Genomic DNA, 17,021 nt, shown 5'->3' on the forward strand with positions numbered 1-17,021 from the left:
ACCAGTACAGGTGAGGAGCACAGAATTCTCCATCTAGAAAACCTATCAATGAAATATGTAAAAGCAAAATAAAGTCAATTTCAAATATGCAGGGATTCAGAGTGTTTACTGTCCACACACAATTTCTGCGGAAAATTATTTGATGATGTAATCTAGCAAACAGAAAAGCAATCCAAGAGAGGAGGAGATACAGAATCCAAGAAATAACAGAAGTAACTCAGAAGAGCAATAAAAATAAACATATAGTTGCTTTACAAAACAAATGGCCATAAATTTAGAAAAGTCAGAAGAATCGCTCTAACAAGAGTAGATTCTATTCAACAAATAGTAATTAAGTTATATAACCTGAAGAACATGAAGACAATCATCCTTTTTCCTCTCAATAACAACCCCTACCCCAAACTACAGGAAATAATCCAAATACTGAAGAAAACAAAAACACAGCATCATTTTGAAAAATGAATGGGAATATAAAAAAGTCACCTCTACTGTATTTCCTTCTTTACACAACCACCCTGATACTACTGAATTCTGTAGTTAGTATCTTTTTTTTTTAATTTTTTTTAAATTTTTAAATTTTTATTTTTGAGACAGAGGGAGACAAAGCGTGAGTGGGGGAGGGGCATAGAGAGAGGGAGACACAGAATCTGAAACAGGCTCCGGGCTCTGAGCTGTCAGCACAGAGCCCGATGAGGGGCTCGAACCCACAAACTGTGAGACTATGACCTGAGCCGAAGTTGGACGCTTAACCAACTGAGCCACCCAGGCACCCCTGTAGTATCTTCTTAATCAAGATATCAAAAATACAGATATTAGTTTTTAGTACTTAGAATTAAGCCTTCATGCTTCATATGCAGGGGTAACTATAGTTACATAACTAAAGGTTGTAACGAACACCTGTGTAAGTAACATTACAGGTAACAAAAATGAAAGGGGGAGGGTGTTGAAGAGGGTAATACAAGGATGCTAATTACTTAATTAACTCATTATAAACGCAGTAAATTAAAACCTGTCATTTAAAACATTTGGGGACATGATTTATTTCCATTTCCTAGCCTAGCTTTCATTACTTCTCATAGAGACTATTACAATACCTTGAAATTAGTCTACCTGCTTCAACCATCAATTTACCATTTTTTGAATCAATATAATGGACACTATGTGACATGCTCAAGACTACAAGGCTGTCTTATCAGTGGTGGAGCTAAGTCTTTGTTCTTATGTTCTTCAATTTAATAAGCCATAACAATAAGGTTCTGAATAAAAGCTTGGGAAGTAAAGTATCAATTCAGGTAGAGGTTTTTGATAATTTTCACTTCATTTTTTTTAGGTCTAAAGATGTGGGACTGTATTTTTAGAAAAATAATTTCTATATCATCAATGTTTACTATAATTCTGAACAATGTCATAACAAAAATATCAAAAACACAAAATTTTAAAAATACAATATTCTGTTGAGATGCTAAAAACTTTTAAAATTGTTTCTAAAATTATCAGCTTAAACAAGTCACACATATTTGCCTGAAATCAGTACCTACCACATGATACATTTACTCATAGATGCTCTATTTAATTTGGCTTTAGATGGTGGAACTGTATTTTTTCTTGAGCTAGCATATGATTTTTGGCACATTAATAAACAAAAAAAAAACATGCAGACACCAAATATAGACCCTATTATTTACCTCCTATTATGGAGATACAATGAAACTATTACAGAAAACGTGTTAATTCTTTCAAAGGTGGTTTACTATCATTTTCATACATGTATTATTACTGTGTAAGCCAATAATCTGTAACTCTTATGTCTTATACAAGAGTTTAAAATAAATTAAAGAAAGAAATAAACAAATTTCTATCAGCAAAAGGCCAAAATGGACCAAAAGTAGACTCTGCATTCTGGAGATAATTATGACCATGTTACATATATAGAATCATTCTACACATATGTCTGTAATAAGTATCAGAATGAATATGTTACATTTTTCAAAATTACTTCACATGACTGTAATTTAAACAAATTTATACTCCGCCATAAACCATAACAATTGGAGTAGTGATTGCAACACAAATTTTTTTTTTTTAATTTTTTTTTCAAGGTTTATTCATTTTTGGGACAGAGAGAGACAGAGCATGAACGGGGGAGGGGCAGACAGAGAGGGAGACACAGAATCGGAAACAGGCTCCAGGCTCTGAGCCATCAGCCCAGAGCCTGACGCGGGGCTCGAACTCACGGACCGCGAGATCGTGACCTGGCTGAAGTCGGACGCTTAACCGACTGCACCACCCAGGCGCCCCGCAACACAAATTTTTAAAAGAATGTCTAAACTTAGTACCAATTTGACTACTCTTCAAGAATAATTCTTGGGGCGCCTGGGTGGCGCAGTCGGTTAAGCGTCCGACTTCAGCCAGGTCACGATCTCGCGGTCCGGTAGTTTATGCCCTGTGGATTTTGTTTCAGAAAGCTATACATTGACTGAGCAGATTCAGGGCTATCTAACTGAAGAATTGCCTTTGGAGAAGATAAAAAAAAAATATTAAGTAGCTCCTAAAAACAAAACAAAACAAAACAAAACAAAACAAAAAAGACCTAAAGTACAATTGCCATATGATCCAGGAATTCCACCCAAAATAATTGTAAGCAGGGACTCTAATGGACATCTGTATGCCCATGTTCATATCAGTGTTATTCACAATAGTCAAAAGGTGGAAGCAACCTAGTATCTATCAACGGATGAGTAGATAAATGAAAATGTGATATATGCAAACAATGGATTATTATTCAGCTTTATTTATTTTTATTTACTTATTTTGAGAGACAGACAGAGAGAGAGAGAGAGAGAGAGAGAGAGAGAGACGCAGGCAGAGAGAGAGAGAGAGAGGGAAATTCCAAGCAGTCTCTGCACCATCAGCCTGGAGCTGGATGCAGTGCTCACACCCACAAAACCATGAGATCATGACTGAGCTGAAACCAAGAGAGTCAGAAGCTTAACCAACTAAACCATCCAAATGCCCCTATTATTCAGCTTTAAAAAGGAAGGGAATTCTGACATGTTACAATATATTCTGAAGACTTTAGACTAAGTGAAATAAGCCAATCGCAAAAGATCAAATATTGTATGATTCCACTTATGTGAGGTAGCTAGAGTAGTCAAATTCATAGAGATAGAAAGTAAAATGGTAGAATGGTGGTTGTCAGCGGCTAGGAAGAGGGGGAAGGAGGAATTACTGTTTAATGGACAGAGGGTTTCAGTTTGGGAAGATAAAAAAAGTTCTGGAGATGGATAGTGGTAATGGTTGTTTAACAACATGAATATACTTAATGCCACTGAATGGAAACTTAAACAGGGTTAAAACAAAAAGTTCAACAAAAACGCTTTCTAATTTTTATAAAGAATGGATATATTTTTCTTCCAGACTTCAAATGTGATTTCAAAGGTGAGGTAAATCTTCATTTCAAAGGAAACAAGAGAAAACAATCCTTAAAATGTTGCAAAATCAAGGCAAAGTATGATAGGTATTTTTAAGAAATTTAAAGAATACCTACCAAAAAATTAAACTTATCAAAATTCCTTATGCCATCTGTCATCTCCCTTCCCTATGTCACACTATTTCTAAAGTATTTAACAATCTAACATGCTCTATATATCAGAAGCATGTCAAAATTAGTCATCTACTTTTGATGAATTAGGTGCTTTTTCAGAAGTAAACATTCTCAACTCTGATATGAAATGCTACTTTTCTAGGTAATACATGCTTCACCAAAATCTAGTTTTAGGGGTACCTGGATGGCTCAGTCAGTTAAGTATCTAACTTCAGCTCAGGTCATGATCTCACAGTTCAAAAGTTTGAGTCCTGCATCAGGCTCTGCACTGACAACTCTGAGCCTGGAGCCTGCTTCAGATTCTCTATCTCCCTTTCTCTCTCTGCCCCCTCCTTCTCTTAGGCGCAGGCGCTCTCGCTCTCTCTCTCTCTCTCTCTCGCAAAAATAAACATTTTTCTATTAAAAATCTAATTTTAAGTATCTGAATTAAATATTAAACACAGAGGGCACAGCAAATGTAATGAGGTTAACAATTTCTTTTAAGGAAGGAAGCCAAACCATGAAGTAAAGGGCTGATCATTTTATACTTCTTCCCATATAACTAAACAAAGAGACCAAACAACTCTCTATGTGTTTTATGGCTGGAAGGGACTTTAGGAACTATCTGGCAACACCTTTTTTCAACTTAGATGAGAACTAAAAGTGTAAGCCAACTCAGCCAAGGTCACAAAAGTAATTAAGCTTAGATGAACTCAAATCTGACAGCTCAGAGCCTGGAACCTGCTTTGGATTTTGTGTCTCCCTCTCTCTCTGCCTCTCCCTCTCTCTCAAAAATAAATAAACATTAAAGAACAAAAACAGAAACAAAAAGCTAGGAGTTCTGAGGAGAAAGTGATCATCTCTTGCTTCTTATCACAGCATAGGAAAAAATATGCTGATCTATCAGTACTGCTAAGAAATTAAATAATGTTTATAGGCGCTTCAGTTCAGAAGATGAATTATAAGTTGCAAACCCATGTGGCACATGAGTGGCTCAGTTGGTTAAGTATCTGACTCTTAATTTCAGCCTAGGTCATGATTTCACAGTTCATGAGTTTGAGCCCTGTGTTGGGCTCTGCAGTGACAGTGTGGAGCCTGCTCAGGATTCTCTTTCCCCACTCTCTCTCTCTCTCTCTCTCTCTGCTCCTCCCCTGTTCACACTCCAAATCTCTCAAAACAAACAAACAAACAAACAAACAAACAAACAAACAAACAAACAAACAGCAAATCCTTAAGAGTACAGGGTTTAGTCATATATTCTCTACAGAACACACAGCTAAAACAGAAGGAACCTCCTTACCTTGTTTTTGTTACTCATGAATACGTGGTGATCTACTTTTCCAAACTGAAGTCCAACACAAAGTACACACTGAAGTCCATCTTCTGGTAAGTTATCAAGATGTACAAATCGATTGTAAATTTTATCTACATTTGCCTGTAGTTTTTTAAGAGAGAACACAGAAAAAGTATGAATTATTAAACTGTAAAACACAGATTAATAGTAAATTTAATTTTTCTGAGGTCAGATGATGTTCTCTCCCAAAGGTAAGAAAATGACTATGTGAGTGAAGACAGTGAGATCTTAGTTTTAGATTTCAGTAATCAATGAAACAATATACTGAAACACGAAGTATAATCTTTCTTTTATCAACATAATATTTACCCAACACTTAATATACCTAACCCACTTAATATGGCTCCAATATCTGGAAAGTATTTCACATTACGGACTACCATGACCCTTTACTTTTTATTTGAACCAAGATAAAACCCATTGTATACTTCCATCACCTCAATATTTTAAAATAAGTACTAAGGTTTTATTTATTACAGGTGAATAACCAATATTTCTACCAATTAAACAAGTGTAATAAGGTATTTAAAAGCAAATATTACCTCTGGGTCATTTTCTTTAATCAAGGTTGTAAATATAGCTTCCTAGAAAAGGCAAAATAGAGGGAAAGTATAAGTCTTCCTCATTCATATATTTAGTCAAGATTTATAATAAAATAACCTATATGAATAAATATTAAGAATTATTTCATAAAATAAGAAGTCAGCAAAAGTTTTTTAAAAAATTTTCCTTCTAAAAATTTTTCTAAATTTTTTCCTTCTAAAAATTTTTCCTTCTTCCTAAGCAAATTAGTCAAGTCCCACCTTAATACATTTCAATTCTTCCTATTCCCATAAGTACATCAAAGGTTAATAAGGTGGTGTCAGGGAGGACATTCAACTTCACATACAAGGAATAAGAGAATTACTTTAGCAGACAGTAAGAGAATTCAAATTACAAAGTGAAAAGTGTATAAGCAAAGTAGGGGATAAGGAAGAACAGAAATATAGGCTAGTAGGGGTACCTGGGTGGCTCAGTTGGTTAAGTGTCGGATTTTGGCTAAGGTCATGATCTCATAGTGGTGGGATCAAGCCCCGCTTCTGGCTCCATCATGGGCGTGAAATCTGATTGGGATTCTTTTGCCCTTTGCCCCCACCCCACATGCAACTCACATACTTTCTCTCAAAAAGAAAAAATGCCAAAAAAAAAAAAAAAAAAAAAGGAAAGAAAGAAAGAAAAAAAAAAGAAATTTAGGCTAGTAAAAACAAATAGTGAAGAGTATTAAATGCACAGTTATTTGGTGCTGTTGAATTATAAAGAAGGCTAAGACTGGTATAAGACAAAAATGTCAAAGCTGGGAAAGGAAAGCTAATGGAACTTTATCTTCAGAGGCTCTGGTTCTTAACTTTGTTTTTTCTTTTCAAAAGAATACTGACACATATAAAACAATACCACCAATTACATCAGAGTGATTTTCAACAGAAGGCTCTCTCAAATTATATGCCATTTCCACTTTCCTCCAGGGATTCTAATAACTGTGTTTCCTAATAGATAACTGATATTACCTCTTAGCAGTTGATAATAATAAATGCTTATAAGCCACAGAGAAACAGTGAAGGGTTTCTACATCAGTTGAATTTGGACAGATTTGAATTTTATGTCAGTCTCATGACTTTGTGGTTTTAAGACACAAAACTAAAGTTAGAAGACATAAAGAACTACTTTTGTTGGGTCTGTTGTTTTTCCTTATTTATCAAGAAAGAGAGAGAGTAACAGAGAGAGGGAAAGAGAGAGAATCCCAAGCAGGCTCCGCACTGCTAACACAGAGCCAAACTCGGGACGTGAACTCCCAAACCATGAGATCATGACTTGAGCCAAAACCAAGAGTCGGTCACTCAACCAACTGAGCCACTCAAGCACCCCTGGAGTTTTTTGTTTTTTAATTGTTTTTAAGTTTATTTATTTTGAGAGACAGCACAAGTGGGGAGGGGCAGAAGGAGGAAGAGAGAGAAAATCCCAAGCAGGTTCCATGCTGGTAGCACAGAGCCCAATGCAGGGCCCGAACGCACAAACCATGACCTGAGCCACAATCACAATCAAACGATCAACCAACTGAGCCACTGAGGCACCCCTAGTTGGAGTTTTTAAGAAACAAAGCAATGATGGATGGGATGAAGAGAGAATAAACCCCAGAAATATTTATGACTTAAAATATACAAAACAGATTACGCGAAACCAGAGAAAACTCAAAAATAACATCTGGGATTCTACTCTGGAGGGCTGATAACAGCAGTAACACGCGAACAGAGAGCTGTCGAGGCACCTGGGTGGCTCTTGGTTGGGCATCCTGTTCTTGATTTCAGCTCAGGTCATGATCTCATGGCTCCTGAGATCAAGCCCTAAGTCGGGCTCTTCACTGACAGCACGGAGCCTGCTTGGGATTCTCTCTCCCTCTCTCTCTCTGCCCTGACCCCACCCATGCTTACGCGTGCTCTCTCTCTCAAAATAAACGAACATAAAAAAAAGAATATTGTCTACAGATAGTTTTCAACTCTTTTTCGATTCTAAAATATATGAGGGGTTGGATTCCCTCAATATGGAAGTAACTCTCAAACAATGGAATGGGAGATTATGAAGGAAAAGGAAGCTTTCTCAATGGTTCAAAAAAAACATGAACCTGAAGAAGCAAGCCAGGAAACACTTAACAGACTACAATAAATCCAATTTAAAAATTTTATAATTTTGTAGAAAAACTGATGGCAAGTCTATTATTTACCTCATCTTTTATATTCATGTTTTCAGGAACCATACTTATTGAGAGCTGATTTCCATCCATTGATATTGGAAAACAGGTATAAAATTTTACCATAGAATCTGCACATTTTCTATTTACTTCCATAAATACCTGTTAAAATAGAAATTACAAGAACAAAAAAATAAATTTCTTATTTAAGTTACTTCTTCTTGAAAAGATTTAATACTTAAGAGTCAAATAAATTGAATAACTTAGTAAATGTTTTAAAGAAAAAAAAAGGCATTCCTCAAAAGCGAGGCCAACAGACTCACAATATTACAACCATAAGGAATGGATGACTGCATTTATAAGGCAATAGTAAAGAGAGAAATAAGAGTGGACATTCTGGTAAATGATATTAAGGAAAATCTTATTTATCTTATTCATTACTGTATCCTTAGTACCTAGAGTAGTATCTAACATATAGCAGACATTTAATAAATATTTTTCAAGTAAATAAATTTAATGGTTGGTAAAATATGAGAAATATGAGAATTGAAAGAACCAAATTACCATGTTATTTTTGATTTTGCAGTTTTCCTAATTGTGAAATTCGTAGTTTCACACATTTTGGTTTTAATTTTCATCCCTGGCTAAATGAATAGGCTGAACATTCTTCTACATGTCTTGGAGTTAATGAGATAGAAATCTTCCATGTATTTGTTCACAGCTGTAATTCTTTTTTTTTTTTTAATGTTTATTTATTCTTGAGAGAGAGAGAGAGAGCGCGCGCGCGCGCGCGAGTGGGGGAGGGGCAGAGAGAGAGGGAGACAGAGAATCTGAAGCAGGCTCCAGGCTCTGAGCTGTCAGCACAGAGCCCCACGCGGGGCTCGAACTCACGAACTGTGAGATCATGGCCTAAGCCAAAGTCAGACACTTAACCGACTGAGCCACCCAGGTGCCCCTATAATTCTTTTTTTAAAGAATTATCTCTTTGGGTCATTTGCCATTTTATTTATTGAACTTTTAATATTTTACAGCATAATGTGGGTATGAATCTTTGTTTCCCTATTACAATAATTAGAATATTTTTAGTTTTTAATTTACATCTTGCTTTATGTTCATTTTAAACCACAAATGTTTGAAAAGTTTATATGACTGAAACTGGTATTTTTCTACATAATATCTAGAAAAGTATTAAATCTCCCAATAGTTAATAACTCTAGTCAACTCTAATCAAAATTGGGCAGATAAAAGTCTAGATTTTCTGTATTTGATTTTAAAGTATCTACTCATACTCTGGTATATGATGCAAAGTGTGAATCTGAATTATTCATTTCCAGATTCCCACAATTTCCCCCGATTTTAATGTACTCACATTAAAAAATTCTTTTATTAAAAAATCATTCCTGGGACGCCTGGGTGGCTCAATCAGTTAAGCATCCGACTCTTGATTTCAGCTCAGATCATGATCTCATGGATGTGAGATCGAGTCCCACACTGGGCTCTGTGTTGGGCGTGGAGACTGCTTAAAATTCTCTACCTGTCCCTCTTCCCCTCCCTCGCTCACACATACTCTCTCTCAAAAAACAAAACAAAACAAAACAAAAACTCTCCTTCCTTTTATTGTTTCTAAACAAAAAGTTTTATTGAAATATAATTTATACATTATAAAGTTCACCTGTTTATAAGTGCAGAATTCACTGGTTTTCAGTAATTTATAAAGGTGTGCAGACATTCAAATAATCTACTTTTAATATAATGTGAAATTGCATGTAATTTGCATTCACTCTCCTCTTCCGTTTTCTTAAGCAAACTGGCTCCAACTACCATCAAACATATATAACCTTCCAAAGATCTCTAGTGATCACAAACTCCTTTCTAATGTAAGAACACCACTTCTAATCACCTGAGTGGTGTTTCCATTAAACTTTCCTAAAATCTCACCTCTTGTAAAGTACATTCCACAAGTTATTAACAATACATTTTGTTTTGAAATTACAAAAGTAGTATGTACTAATTCCTGAAAACGTGAAACACAAATATAACCTAGGTTATTCTAAGTATTGATGACATTTTTGTCTGAGAATGGTTACTTCCCATTTGAGTACAATTGATAAAATACCAGGAATACTAGTAAAAAAGTGCTATGCAAGTTTGTAAGTCATTATAAAACTACATTAACATATTGAAGATAAAATATTTTATTTAGACTAAAATTTTAGGCAAAATTTTGACACATTTATTAAGCCATCCTCCCCATCATAAAAACTATGTCAGATTACAATAACACTAAAATACGGGATATGTTTTATATTTTAAAAATCCCTTAGGTTGAGATGGCTTAATTATTTTGAGGTGCTGCCTTTAAACCCTTTTCTTTTCATTTTGTGAGCTTATTTTCAAAATGTGCTTCAGACAACATGAACAGCTATTATCAACGCTTACCTTTTTATGAGATGATAAAATCAAAATATCCTTTAAACCACCAAATGGTTTTACTAGGTTGTAAACTTCTTCTATAGAATATCCTTTATTAGGCAAATTAGAAATAAGTACCACACACATTTCCTCTGTTTCCTTCAAAACAAATTTAAGAGTTGACATTCAAATTTCTTTAACTGCTTCTATATTTACTTAAGTTTATGCTGCAGATCATTTGTTATGGTATTTAAACTGACTGCATTTAATACTAAATCTTATCATTTAAGAAGGCTGGTCCGAACCTCAAAAACAAAACAAAATGCAAATTTCCTCTCTTTAAGTACATAGCATAATTTCATTCATACCATGTGTCATCGAGTCAAAGCCTTTAGTTCTCTTTTTCAACCACTGTTTAAAAATACAAGTTTAGGGGCGCCTGGGTGGCGCAGTCGGTTAAGCGTCCGACTTCAGCCAGGTCACGATCTCCCGGTCCGTGAGTTCGAGCCCCGCGTCGGGCTCTGGGCTGATGGCTCAGAGCCTGGAGCCTGTTTCTGATTCTGTGTCTCCCTCTCTCTCTGCCCCTCCCCCGTTCATGCTCTGTCTCTCTCTGTCCCAAAAAAATAAATAAACGTTTAAAAAAAAATTTAAAAATAAATAAATAAATAAAAATACAAGTTTAAGGGGAGCCTGGCTGGCTTAGTCAGTGGAGCATGCAACTCTTGATCTTGGGGTTGTTAAGTTTGAGCCCCACACTGGGTATAGAGATTACTTTAAAAAAATTAAATATTGGGGGGCACCTGGGTGGCTCAGTTGGTTAAGCGTCCGACTTCGGCTCAGCTCATGATCTCACAGTCCATGAGTTCGAGCCCCGCGTCGGACTCTGTGCCGACAGCTCAGAGCCTGGAGCCTGCTTCAGATTCTCTGTCCCCCTCTCTTTACCCCTCCCCTGCTCATGCTCTGTCTCTCTTTCTCTCAAAAATAAATAAAAACATTTAAAAAAAAAAAAACTATTTAAAAAAAATTAAATCTTGGGAGGCACCTGAGTGGCTCAGTGGGTTGAGCATCTGACTCTTGGTTTTGGCTGAGGTCATGATCTCAGAGTTCATGAGTTTGCACCCCACATTGGGCTCCGCACTGAGTATCAAACTCTGCTTGGGATTCTTTCTCCCTTCCCCACCCCTGCTCATACACACTCTCTCTCAAAATAAACTTTAAAAAATATGTAAACAGGGGCGCCTGGGTGGCGCAGTCGGTTAAGCGTCCGACTTCAGCCAGGTCACGATCTCGCGGTCCGTGAGTTCGAGCCCCGCGTCAGGCCCTGGGCTGACGGCTCGGAGCCTGGAGCCTGTTTCCGATTCTGTGTCTCCCTCTCTCTCTGCCCCTCCCCCGTTCATGCTCTGTCTCTCTCTGTCCCAAAAATAAATAAAAAACGTTGAAAAAAAAATTAAAAAAAAATATGTAAACAAAAGCTTTAAAAAAAGCTAAAAATAATTAAAAAATAAAAATACAAGTGGGGCACCTGGGTGGCTCAGTTGATTGAGCATCCGACTTCGGCTCAGGTCATGATCTCATGGGTTCATGAGTTCCAACCCACATCAGTTACAGCCCACATTGGGTTCGTTGCCTTCAGTGCACAGCCCACTTAGGATCCTCTGCCCTCCCCCCTCTCTGCCACCCCCTGCTCACGCTCTCTCCCTCAAAAATAAACATTAAAAAAAAATAACAAAAATAAAAATACAACTTTAAAACACCAGTTTGTCTCTGACAACACCTCCATGCTCTGCCATTCCTGTGCCATGTTTTGCTAACATCTCCAACCTCCAAGTCAGAGCATATCCTTTTATCTCGCCAAATAAAATGATCTTTTAGGCAATATTAAAAAGCTTATCTCGTCTCTTAGGAACCTTTCCCTATAGCCCAATTCCCATTACAAAGTAAATACTTTCATTTCTGCCTTCTCGTCTCTCGGATCTATTTTATTCTTCAAATGACTCTCATCAATGCCAATTTTTCCTTTAGTGAATGTTGAGAAAATCCCCAAAGGTATACTATAGTAAATTGGACAATCTGTAACTTTTCTTTTGAAAAATAAAAGGAGGGGGGGTGTCAGGAAGTTATACTTTTTATAAGTAAGATGAGAATGATTTTTAACTAGCACATCAATTGTGTTCATAAATGTTCCTTTTGAAGTCCTTAAGTCAATCTATTTGTGCTTTAAAATATCCTTCCTGAAACATGGGTGCCTGTGTGGCTCAGTTGGTTGAGCATCTTGACTCTTGATTTCCCAGGGTAGTGGGATTGGGCCCTGTGTCCAGCTCTGCCTAGGATGCTTTCTCTCTCTGCCCCTCTCCCCACCTTGTGTTCCCTCTCAAAAAAAGAAAAAAAAAAAAAAAACTTCCTAAAACAACAGTAAGATACATACTACTTAGTTACTACTTGAAGAATGAATCTACCAGTCAAAAATAAACTTAATGCTTAGCACCTGAATGATCTCAAGACCTTAACCAGTAAAATCTACATTAACAGGATTTTAATACATTCATAATGACAAATGTTAACCACAGGAAAACAATAAAGCAAACTTTATGCCCTCAAATAAAATCTCAAATTCCACTCGCTATTCTGAAAACACACAGAACTGGTATTCTAAATATTAACTTATCTCCTATTTGCTTCTAAAAAAACAGACTTCAAAAAATTCTACTGGTTCTAATTACACCACTGGTTTTTCTACTCAAAAGCCCATTTTGGCCTAACTTTTTTTTCTCAGTGAAAGGTAAACCTCAAAAACATGTACCTTTATTAATAACCTGCACCTAAATTTTTATGACTTATTTTGCAACTCAAACCCTATCTAAAAAGTCACAAATGATAGATTTTTCACCATGCCAAATCCTGTACATTTTTTACTGGGTTTACAATAAGAAAAACATATTGTGTCAAAATTTCCTAAGCTTTTAAATAATAAGTAAAATATAAAAACTGACCTTGTTGACTTGTTCATTTTCTGTGGCCTCCACAGCAGCTTCTTAAGATAGAAAATAAAGAATTCATGCAGATATATTTTATCAAGCTCTCACTTTTTCCACATTGGATTAAATAGTAACTGCATGGAAGTGTACACAACTGACAAAATACTAGAAAATTTAAGGAAGCAGCTACAGAATGAACAATGGTTTTTAAATTAATATGTTTCATTTTATTCCAAGAGCAAAACTTCAGAATAATCAAGAGACAGGGTGTAGATCTGAATCACAATATTTTAAATTTCACTTAGGTATGAACCTCGTATTTAAAAAAATATATTAACTATATCTGACACAAAATTAAATACCCTATTTTCTCCAAATTTAATCTTCCATCTTTAAACATAAGAGAACAAAATAAAATTTTTATTGACCTACCTGAAACCGTTTCTTTAGCACTATTTTCAGTGGCTTTGACTTCCACACTGGTCTTTATTTCAGAGTTTTCTGCATGAAATAGTCTGCTTTAATAGTCTAGAAAAGCATACTAATATAATTAAACTAATGAATCTAAACAGGAGCTTAAATCGTCATGTAAGTTTCCTTAGGCTGACCTGATTTAGGTCAGAGCTAAGACAGGTTTTTCTTTGAAAAACAACAAAACAATCCCTTTCAAGATTTTAAAGCAATAATTTCAAAATACACTCTAAACGTACACCTAGAAGATGTAAAGAAAGCACTAAAAGAAAGCATTTCAAGCTTACCTGGTACGATGACAGGTTTGTTGGTGTCTTTGTTTTTGACAATGCCAGCCTTTTTGACTTCTAGAGACTTCTTTCCACTAGATTTTGCTTTTAAAAGTAGAAGTGAACTATTATTCTAGGGACCTGTTCAATCACTTAGCATGTTTCATACTAACACATAGAAGTAATTTAGTCCAACATTATAAAAGCAGTTCTTTTCCATGTATTTATTATTCCCACTTATATCTGTTTACCAGTAAGATTAAAAGCAAATTTAAAATGAGATACAGTTCTTACTGATGGTCAGTAATGAGCCACAGATTTATCCCCCCAGTGGTAGAAGCACATCATGATCACACATTAAAAAAATCGTATTTCGTAATTTGTACAAAGGTTCTTTAACATTAGTCTATATAGGGTGCCTGGGTAGTTTAGTCGGTTAAGTGTCCAACTTCAGCTCAGGACATGATCTCGCAGTTCATGAGTTTGAGACCCCACATCTCTCTGTGCTGACAGCTCAGAACCTGAAGCCTGCTTTGGATTCTGTGTCTCCCTCTCCCCCCTTGCCCACTCACACTGTCTCTCTCTCTCTCTCAAAAATAAATAAAAAACCACTTTTTTAAAATAAAATAAAATAATTCTATATATTAATAAACAGGTCATATTAGTTTCAACATGTTACATTCCTTTCTTTATGGAGGAAACACATTCTTTTTACAGGGTAAGAAAAATCTTTTCTGGAGTAACAAACAGAAAAATATATAAGGTAGGGAAGGTAATATGAAGTGACAGCTCTAAAAACTTGAGAAAATAGGGGCGCCTGGGTAGCTTGGTCGGTTAAGCGTCCGACTTCGGCTCAGGTCATGATCTCGCGGTCCGTGAGTTCGAGCCCCGCGTTGGGCTCTGTGCAGACAGCTCAGAGCCTGGAGCCTGTTTCAGATTCTGTGTCTCCCTCTCTCTCTGCCCCTCCCCTGTTCATGCTCTGTCTCTCTCTGTCTCAAAAATAAATAAACGTTAAAAAAAAAAAATTAAAAAAAAAAAAAAAACTTGAGAAAATAAAGATTAAACAATTTGTAGGGGGAAGTGACAGAGCAACCTGTAATCACAGAGCTGTTAAAAATGCTTCCAATAGGGGCACCTGGGTGGCTCAGTCGGTTGAGCCTCCGACTTCAGCTCAGGTCACGATCTCGCGGTCCGCGAGTTCGAGCCCCGCGTCAGGCTCTGGGCTGATGGCTCAGAGCCTGGAGCCTGCTTCCGATTCTGTGTCTCCCTCTCCTTCTGCCCCTCCCCCGTTCATGCTGTGTCTCTCTCTGTCTCAAAAATAAATAAACGTTAAAAAACAAAAAATTAAAAAAAAAAAATGCTTCCAATACAGAGGCACCTGGGTGGTTCAATCGGTTGAGCATCAGGCGTGGGTTCAAGCCCTGCATTGGGCTCTGTGCTGATGGTGCAGAGACTGCTTGGGATTCCCTCTCTCTCCCCTCTCTTCCCCTCCTGTCTGCACGCACGCTCTCTCTCTCTCGCTCTCAAAATAGACAAATAAACTTAAAAAAAAAAAGTTTCTTACACAAAAATGTATCTGCAATGGCACACACTGCCAAGATCAATATACCAAAAACTCAAAGTCGCATTACATGTCAGGTTTTAAATATTAAATAAGTATCTACTAAACTTTTCAAGATGTTATCAGATACTACAAATTATAGGAGTATAAAGCTTGCTTTTGATATTGTTTGTTATATTCTCTAAGGCAAGAAGAACTTAATAAAACCTCTCCTTCCCAATAGTCTTACCTGTTTTGACTGAAGCTTTATTACCTTTAGCAGCTACTGTTACCACAGATTTTACAGAACCAGCTGATTTCCCTAAATAACAAAAGTTATAGTCAAAATTGATTTAATTGGTATCAACGATCCCCAAAGAACTTCATAAAGAATATGAGTGACAGAACATTTTATCCCAAACCCATAATGGTATCATCTTTGGAACACAGGTCATTTTCTAAATCTAGCAAGGATGATTAACTCCTTCAGGAGAAAAAAAAAAAAAAAAATCAATAAAATCAGAATTCATCTCTCCAGTGAGGTACTTAAAAATAGCATTCAGGCAAGTTAAATAAATCTCTCAACGTGTGGATCAACTAACTGCCAAGGATACAGAAACAATCCCAAGTGCCTGCGTAGCTCAGTTGGTTAAGTGTCTGACTCTTGGTTTCAGCTTAGGTCATAATCTCAAGGTTCATGGGATAGAGTCCCACATCAGGGTCTGTTCTGACAGCAGGAAGTCTGTTTGGAATTCATTCATTCTCTCTCTCTATCCCTCTGCCTCTTCCTCTCTCCCCAACCTTGCACCCACTCTCTCTCACAAAATAAACAAATATTAAAAAAAAAAAAAAAATCCCATAATGCTTTTAATGGTTCCACAAGCAGTTATAATTAGGGTCTCCCAGCTCAAGCTTACTTGGATTCCAGTTGATTGAAAAGCATTGAAGAATACCTACAATCATGGCTAGGCTACATTAAGATTGCTATAACTCATACCTAGTGCGCTCTATGTGAACAGGACTATTTAAATTATTCTGACCTTTTATACATACACATTACTGTTGCTTTTCTTCAAGGATGATGTGTAAAGACTGTGATCATCAAAGCAGCACTGAAAAGATCACCGGAGAACAAATCCCTTTCCATTCAGAGAGCAACAGGAGGTTTAGCTCTGAAAACTAGGATCCATTAACTACCAAGGTTGCATTATGAGGAAAAAGCCCAGAATCAGAAGTCAGTAGATTAAGGGGCATCTGGATGGTTCACTCAGTTAAGCATCTGACTTCAGCTCAGGTCATGATCTCACAGTTCATGAGTCGAGCCCTGTATCAGGTTCTGTGCTGATAGCTCAGAGCCTGGACCCTGCTTTGGATTCTGTCTCCCTTGCTCTCTGTCCCTCCCCTGCTCACGTTCTGTCTCTATCAAAAATAAATAAACGTTAGAAAAGAAAAAAAAGTCATGGGGCGCCTGGGTGGCTCAGTCGGTTGAGCATCCGACTTCAGCTCAGGTCATGTCTCGCGGTCTGTGAGTTCGAGCTGCAGGTCGGGCTCTGTGCTGACAGCTCAGAGCCTAGATGCTGCTTCAGATTCTGTGTCTCCCTCTCTCTCTGCGCCCCCCTACTCATGCTCTGTCTCTCTGTCAAAAATAAACAAAAAGTCAGTAGATCAAGTTGACTTCCAAATTAAATTGTGAAG

General features: G+C 36.8%; 1 protein-coding gene across 1 annotated transcript in view; it reads right to left on the reverse strand.

Annotated features, from left to right (window-relative positions):
• The window catches only part of ZNF638 (zinc finger protein 638), a 136,198-nt gene that overhangs the window by 18,099 nt on the left and 101,078 nt on the right, over positions 1-17,021 (reverse strand). Inside the window, exons 12-21 of the mRNA XM_040458308.1 lie at positions 15,577-15,648; positions 13,805-13,891; positions 13,479-13,547; positions 13,062-13,102; positions 10,099-10,230; positions 7,693-7,821; positions 5,480-5,521; positions 4,884-5,018; positions 2,418-2,512; positions 110-152 (exon numbers count right to left, since the gene is read on the reverse strand). Of these exons, the coding sequence (XP_040314242.1) occupies positions 110-152; positions 2,418-2,512; positions 4,884-5,018; positions 5,480-5,521; positions 7,693-7,821; positions 10,099-10,230; positions 13,062-13,102; positions 13,479-13,547; positions 13,805-13,891; positions 15,577-15,648 (845 nt within the window). The remainder of the gene's footprint in view (positions 1-109; positions 153-2,417; positions 2,513-4,883; positions 5,019-5,479; positions 5,522-7,692; positions 7,822-10,098; positions 10,231-13,061; positions 13,103-13,478; positions 13,548-13,804; positions 13,892-15,576; positions 15,649-17,021) is intronic.

This window comes from Herpailurus yagouaroundi, unplaced genomic scaffold, assembly GCF_014898765.1.
Source record: "Herpailurus yagouaroundi ecotype Mexico unplaced genomic scaffold, PumYag 221, whole genome shotgun sequence".
NCBI lineage: Eukaryota > Metazoa > Chordata > Mammalia > Carnivora > Felidae > Herpailurus > Herpailurus yagouaroundi.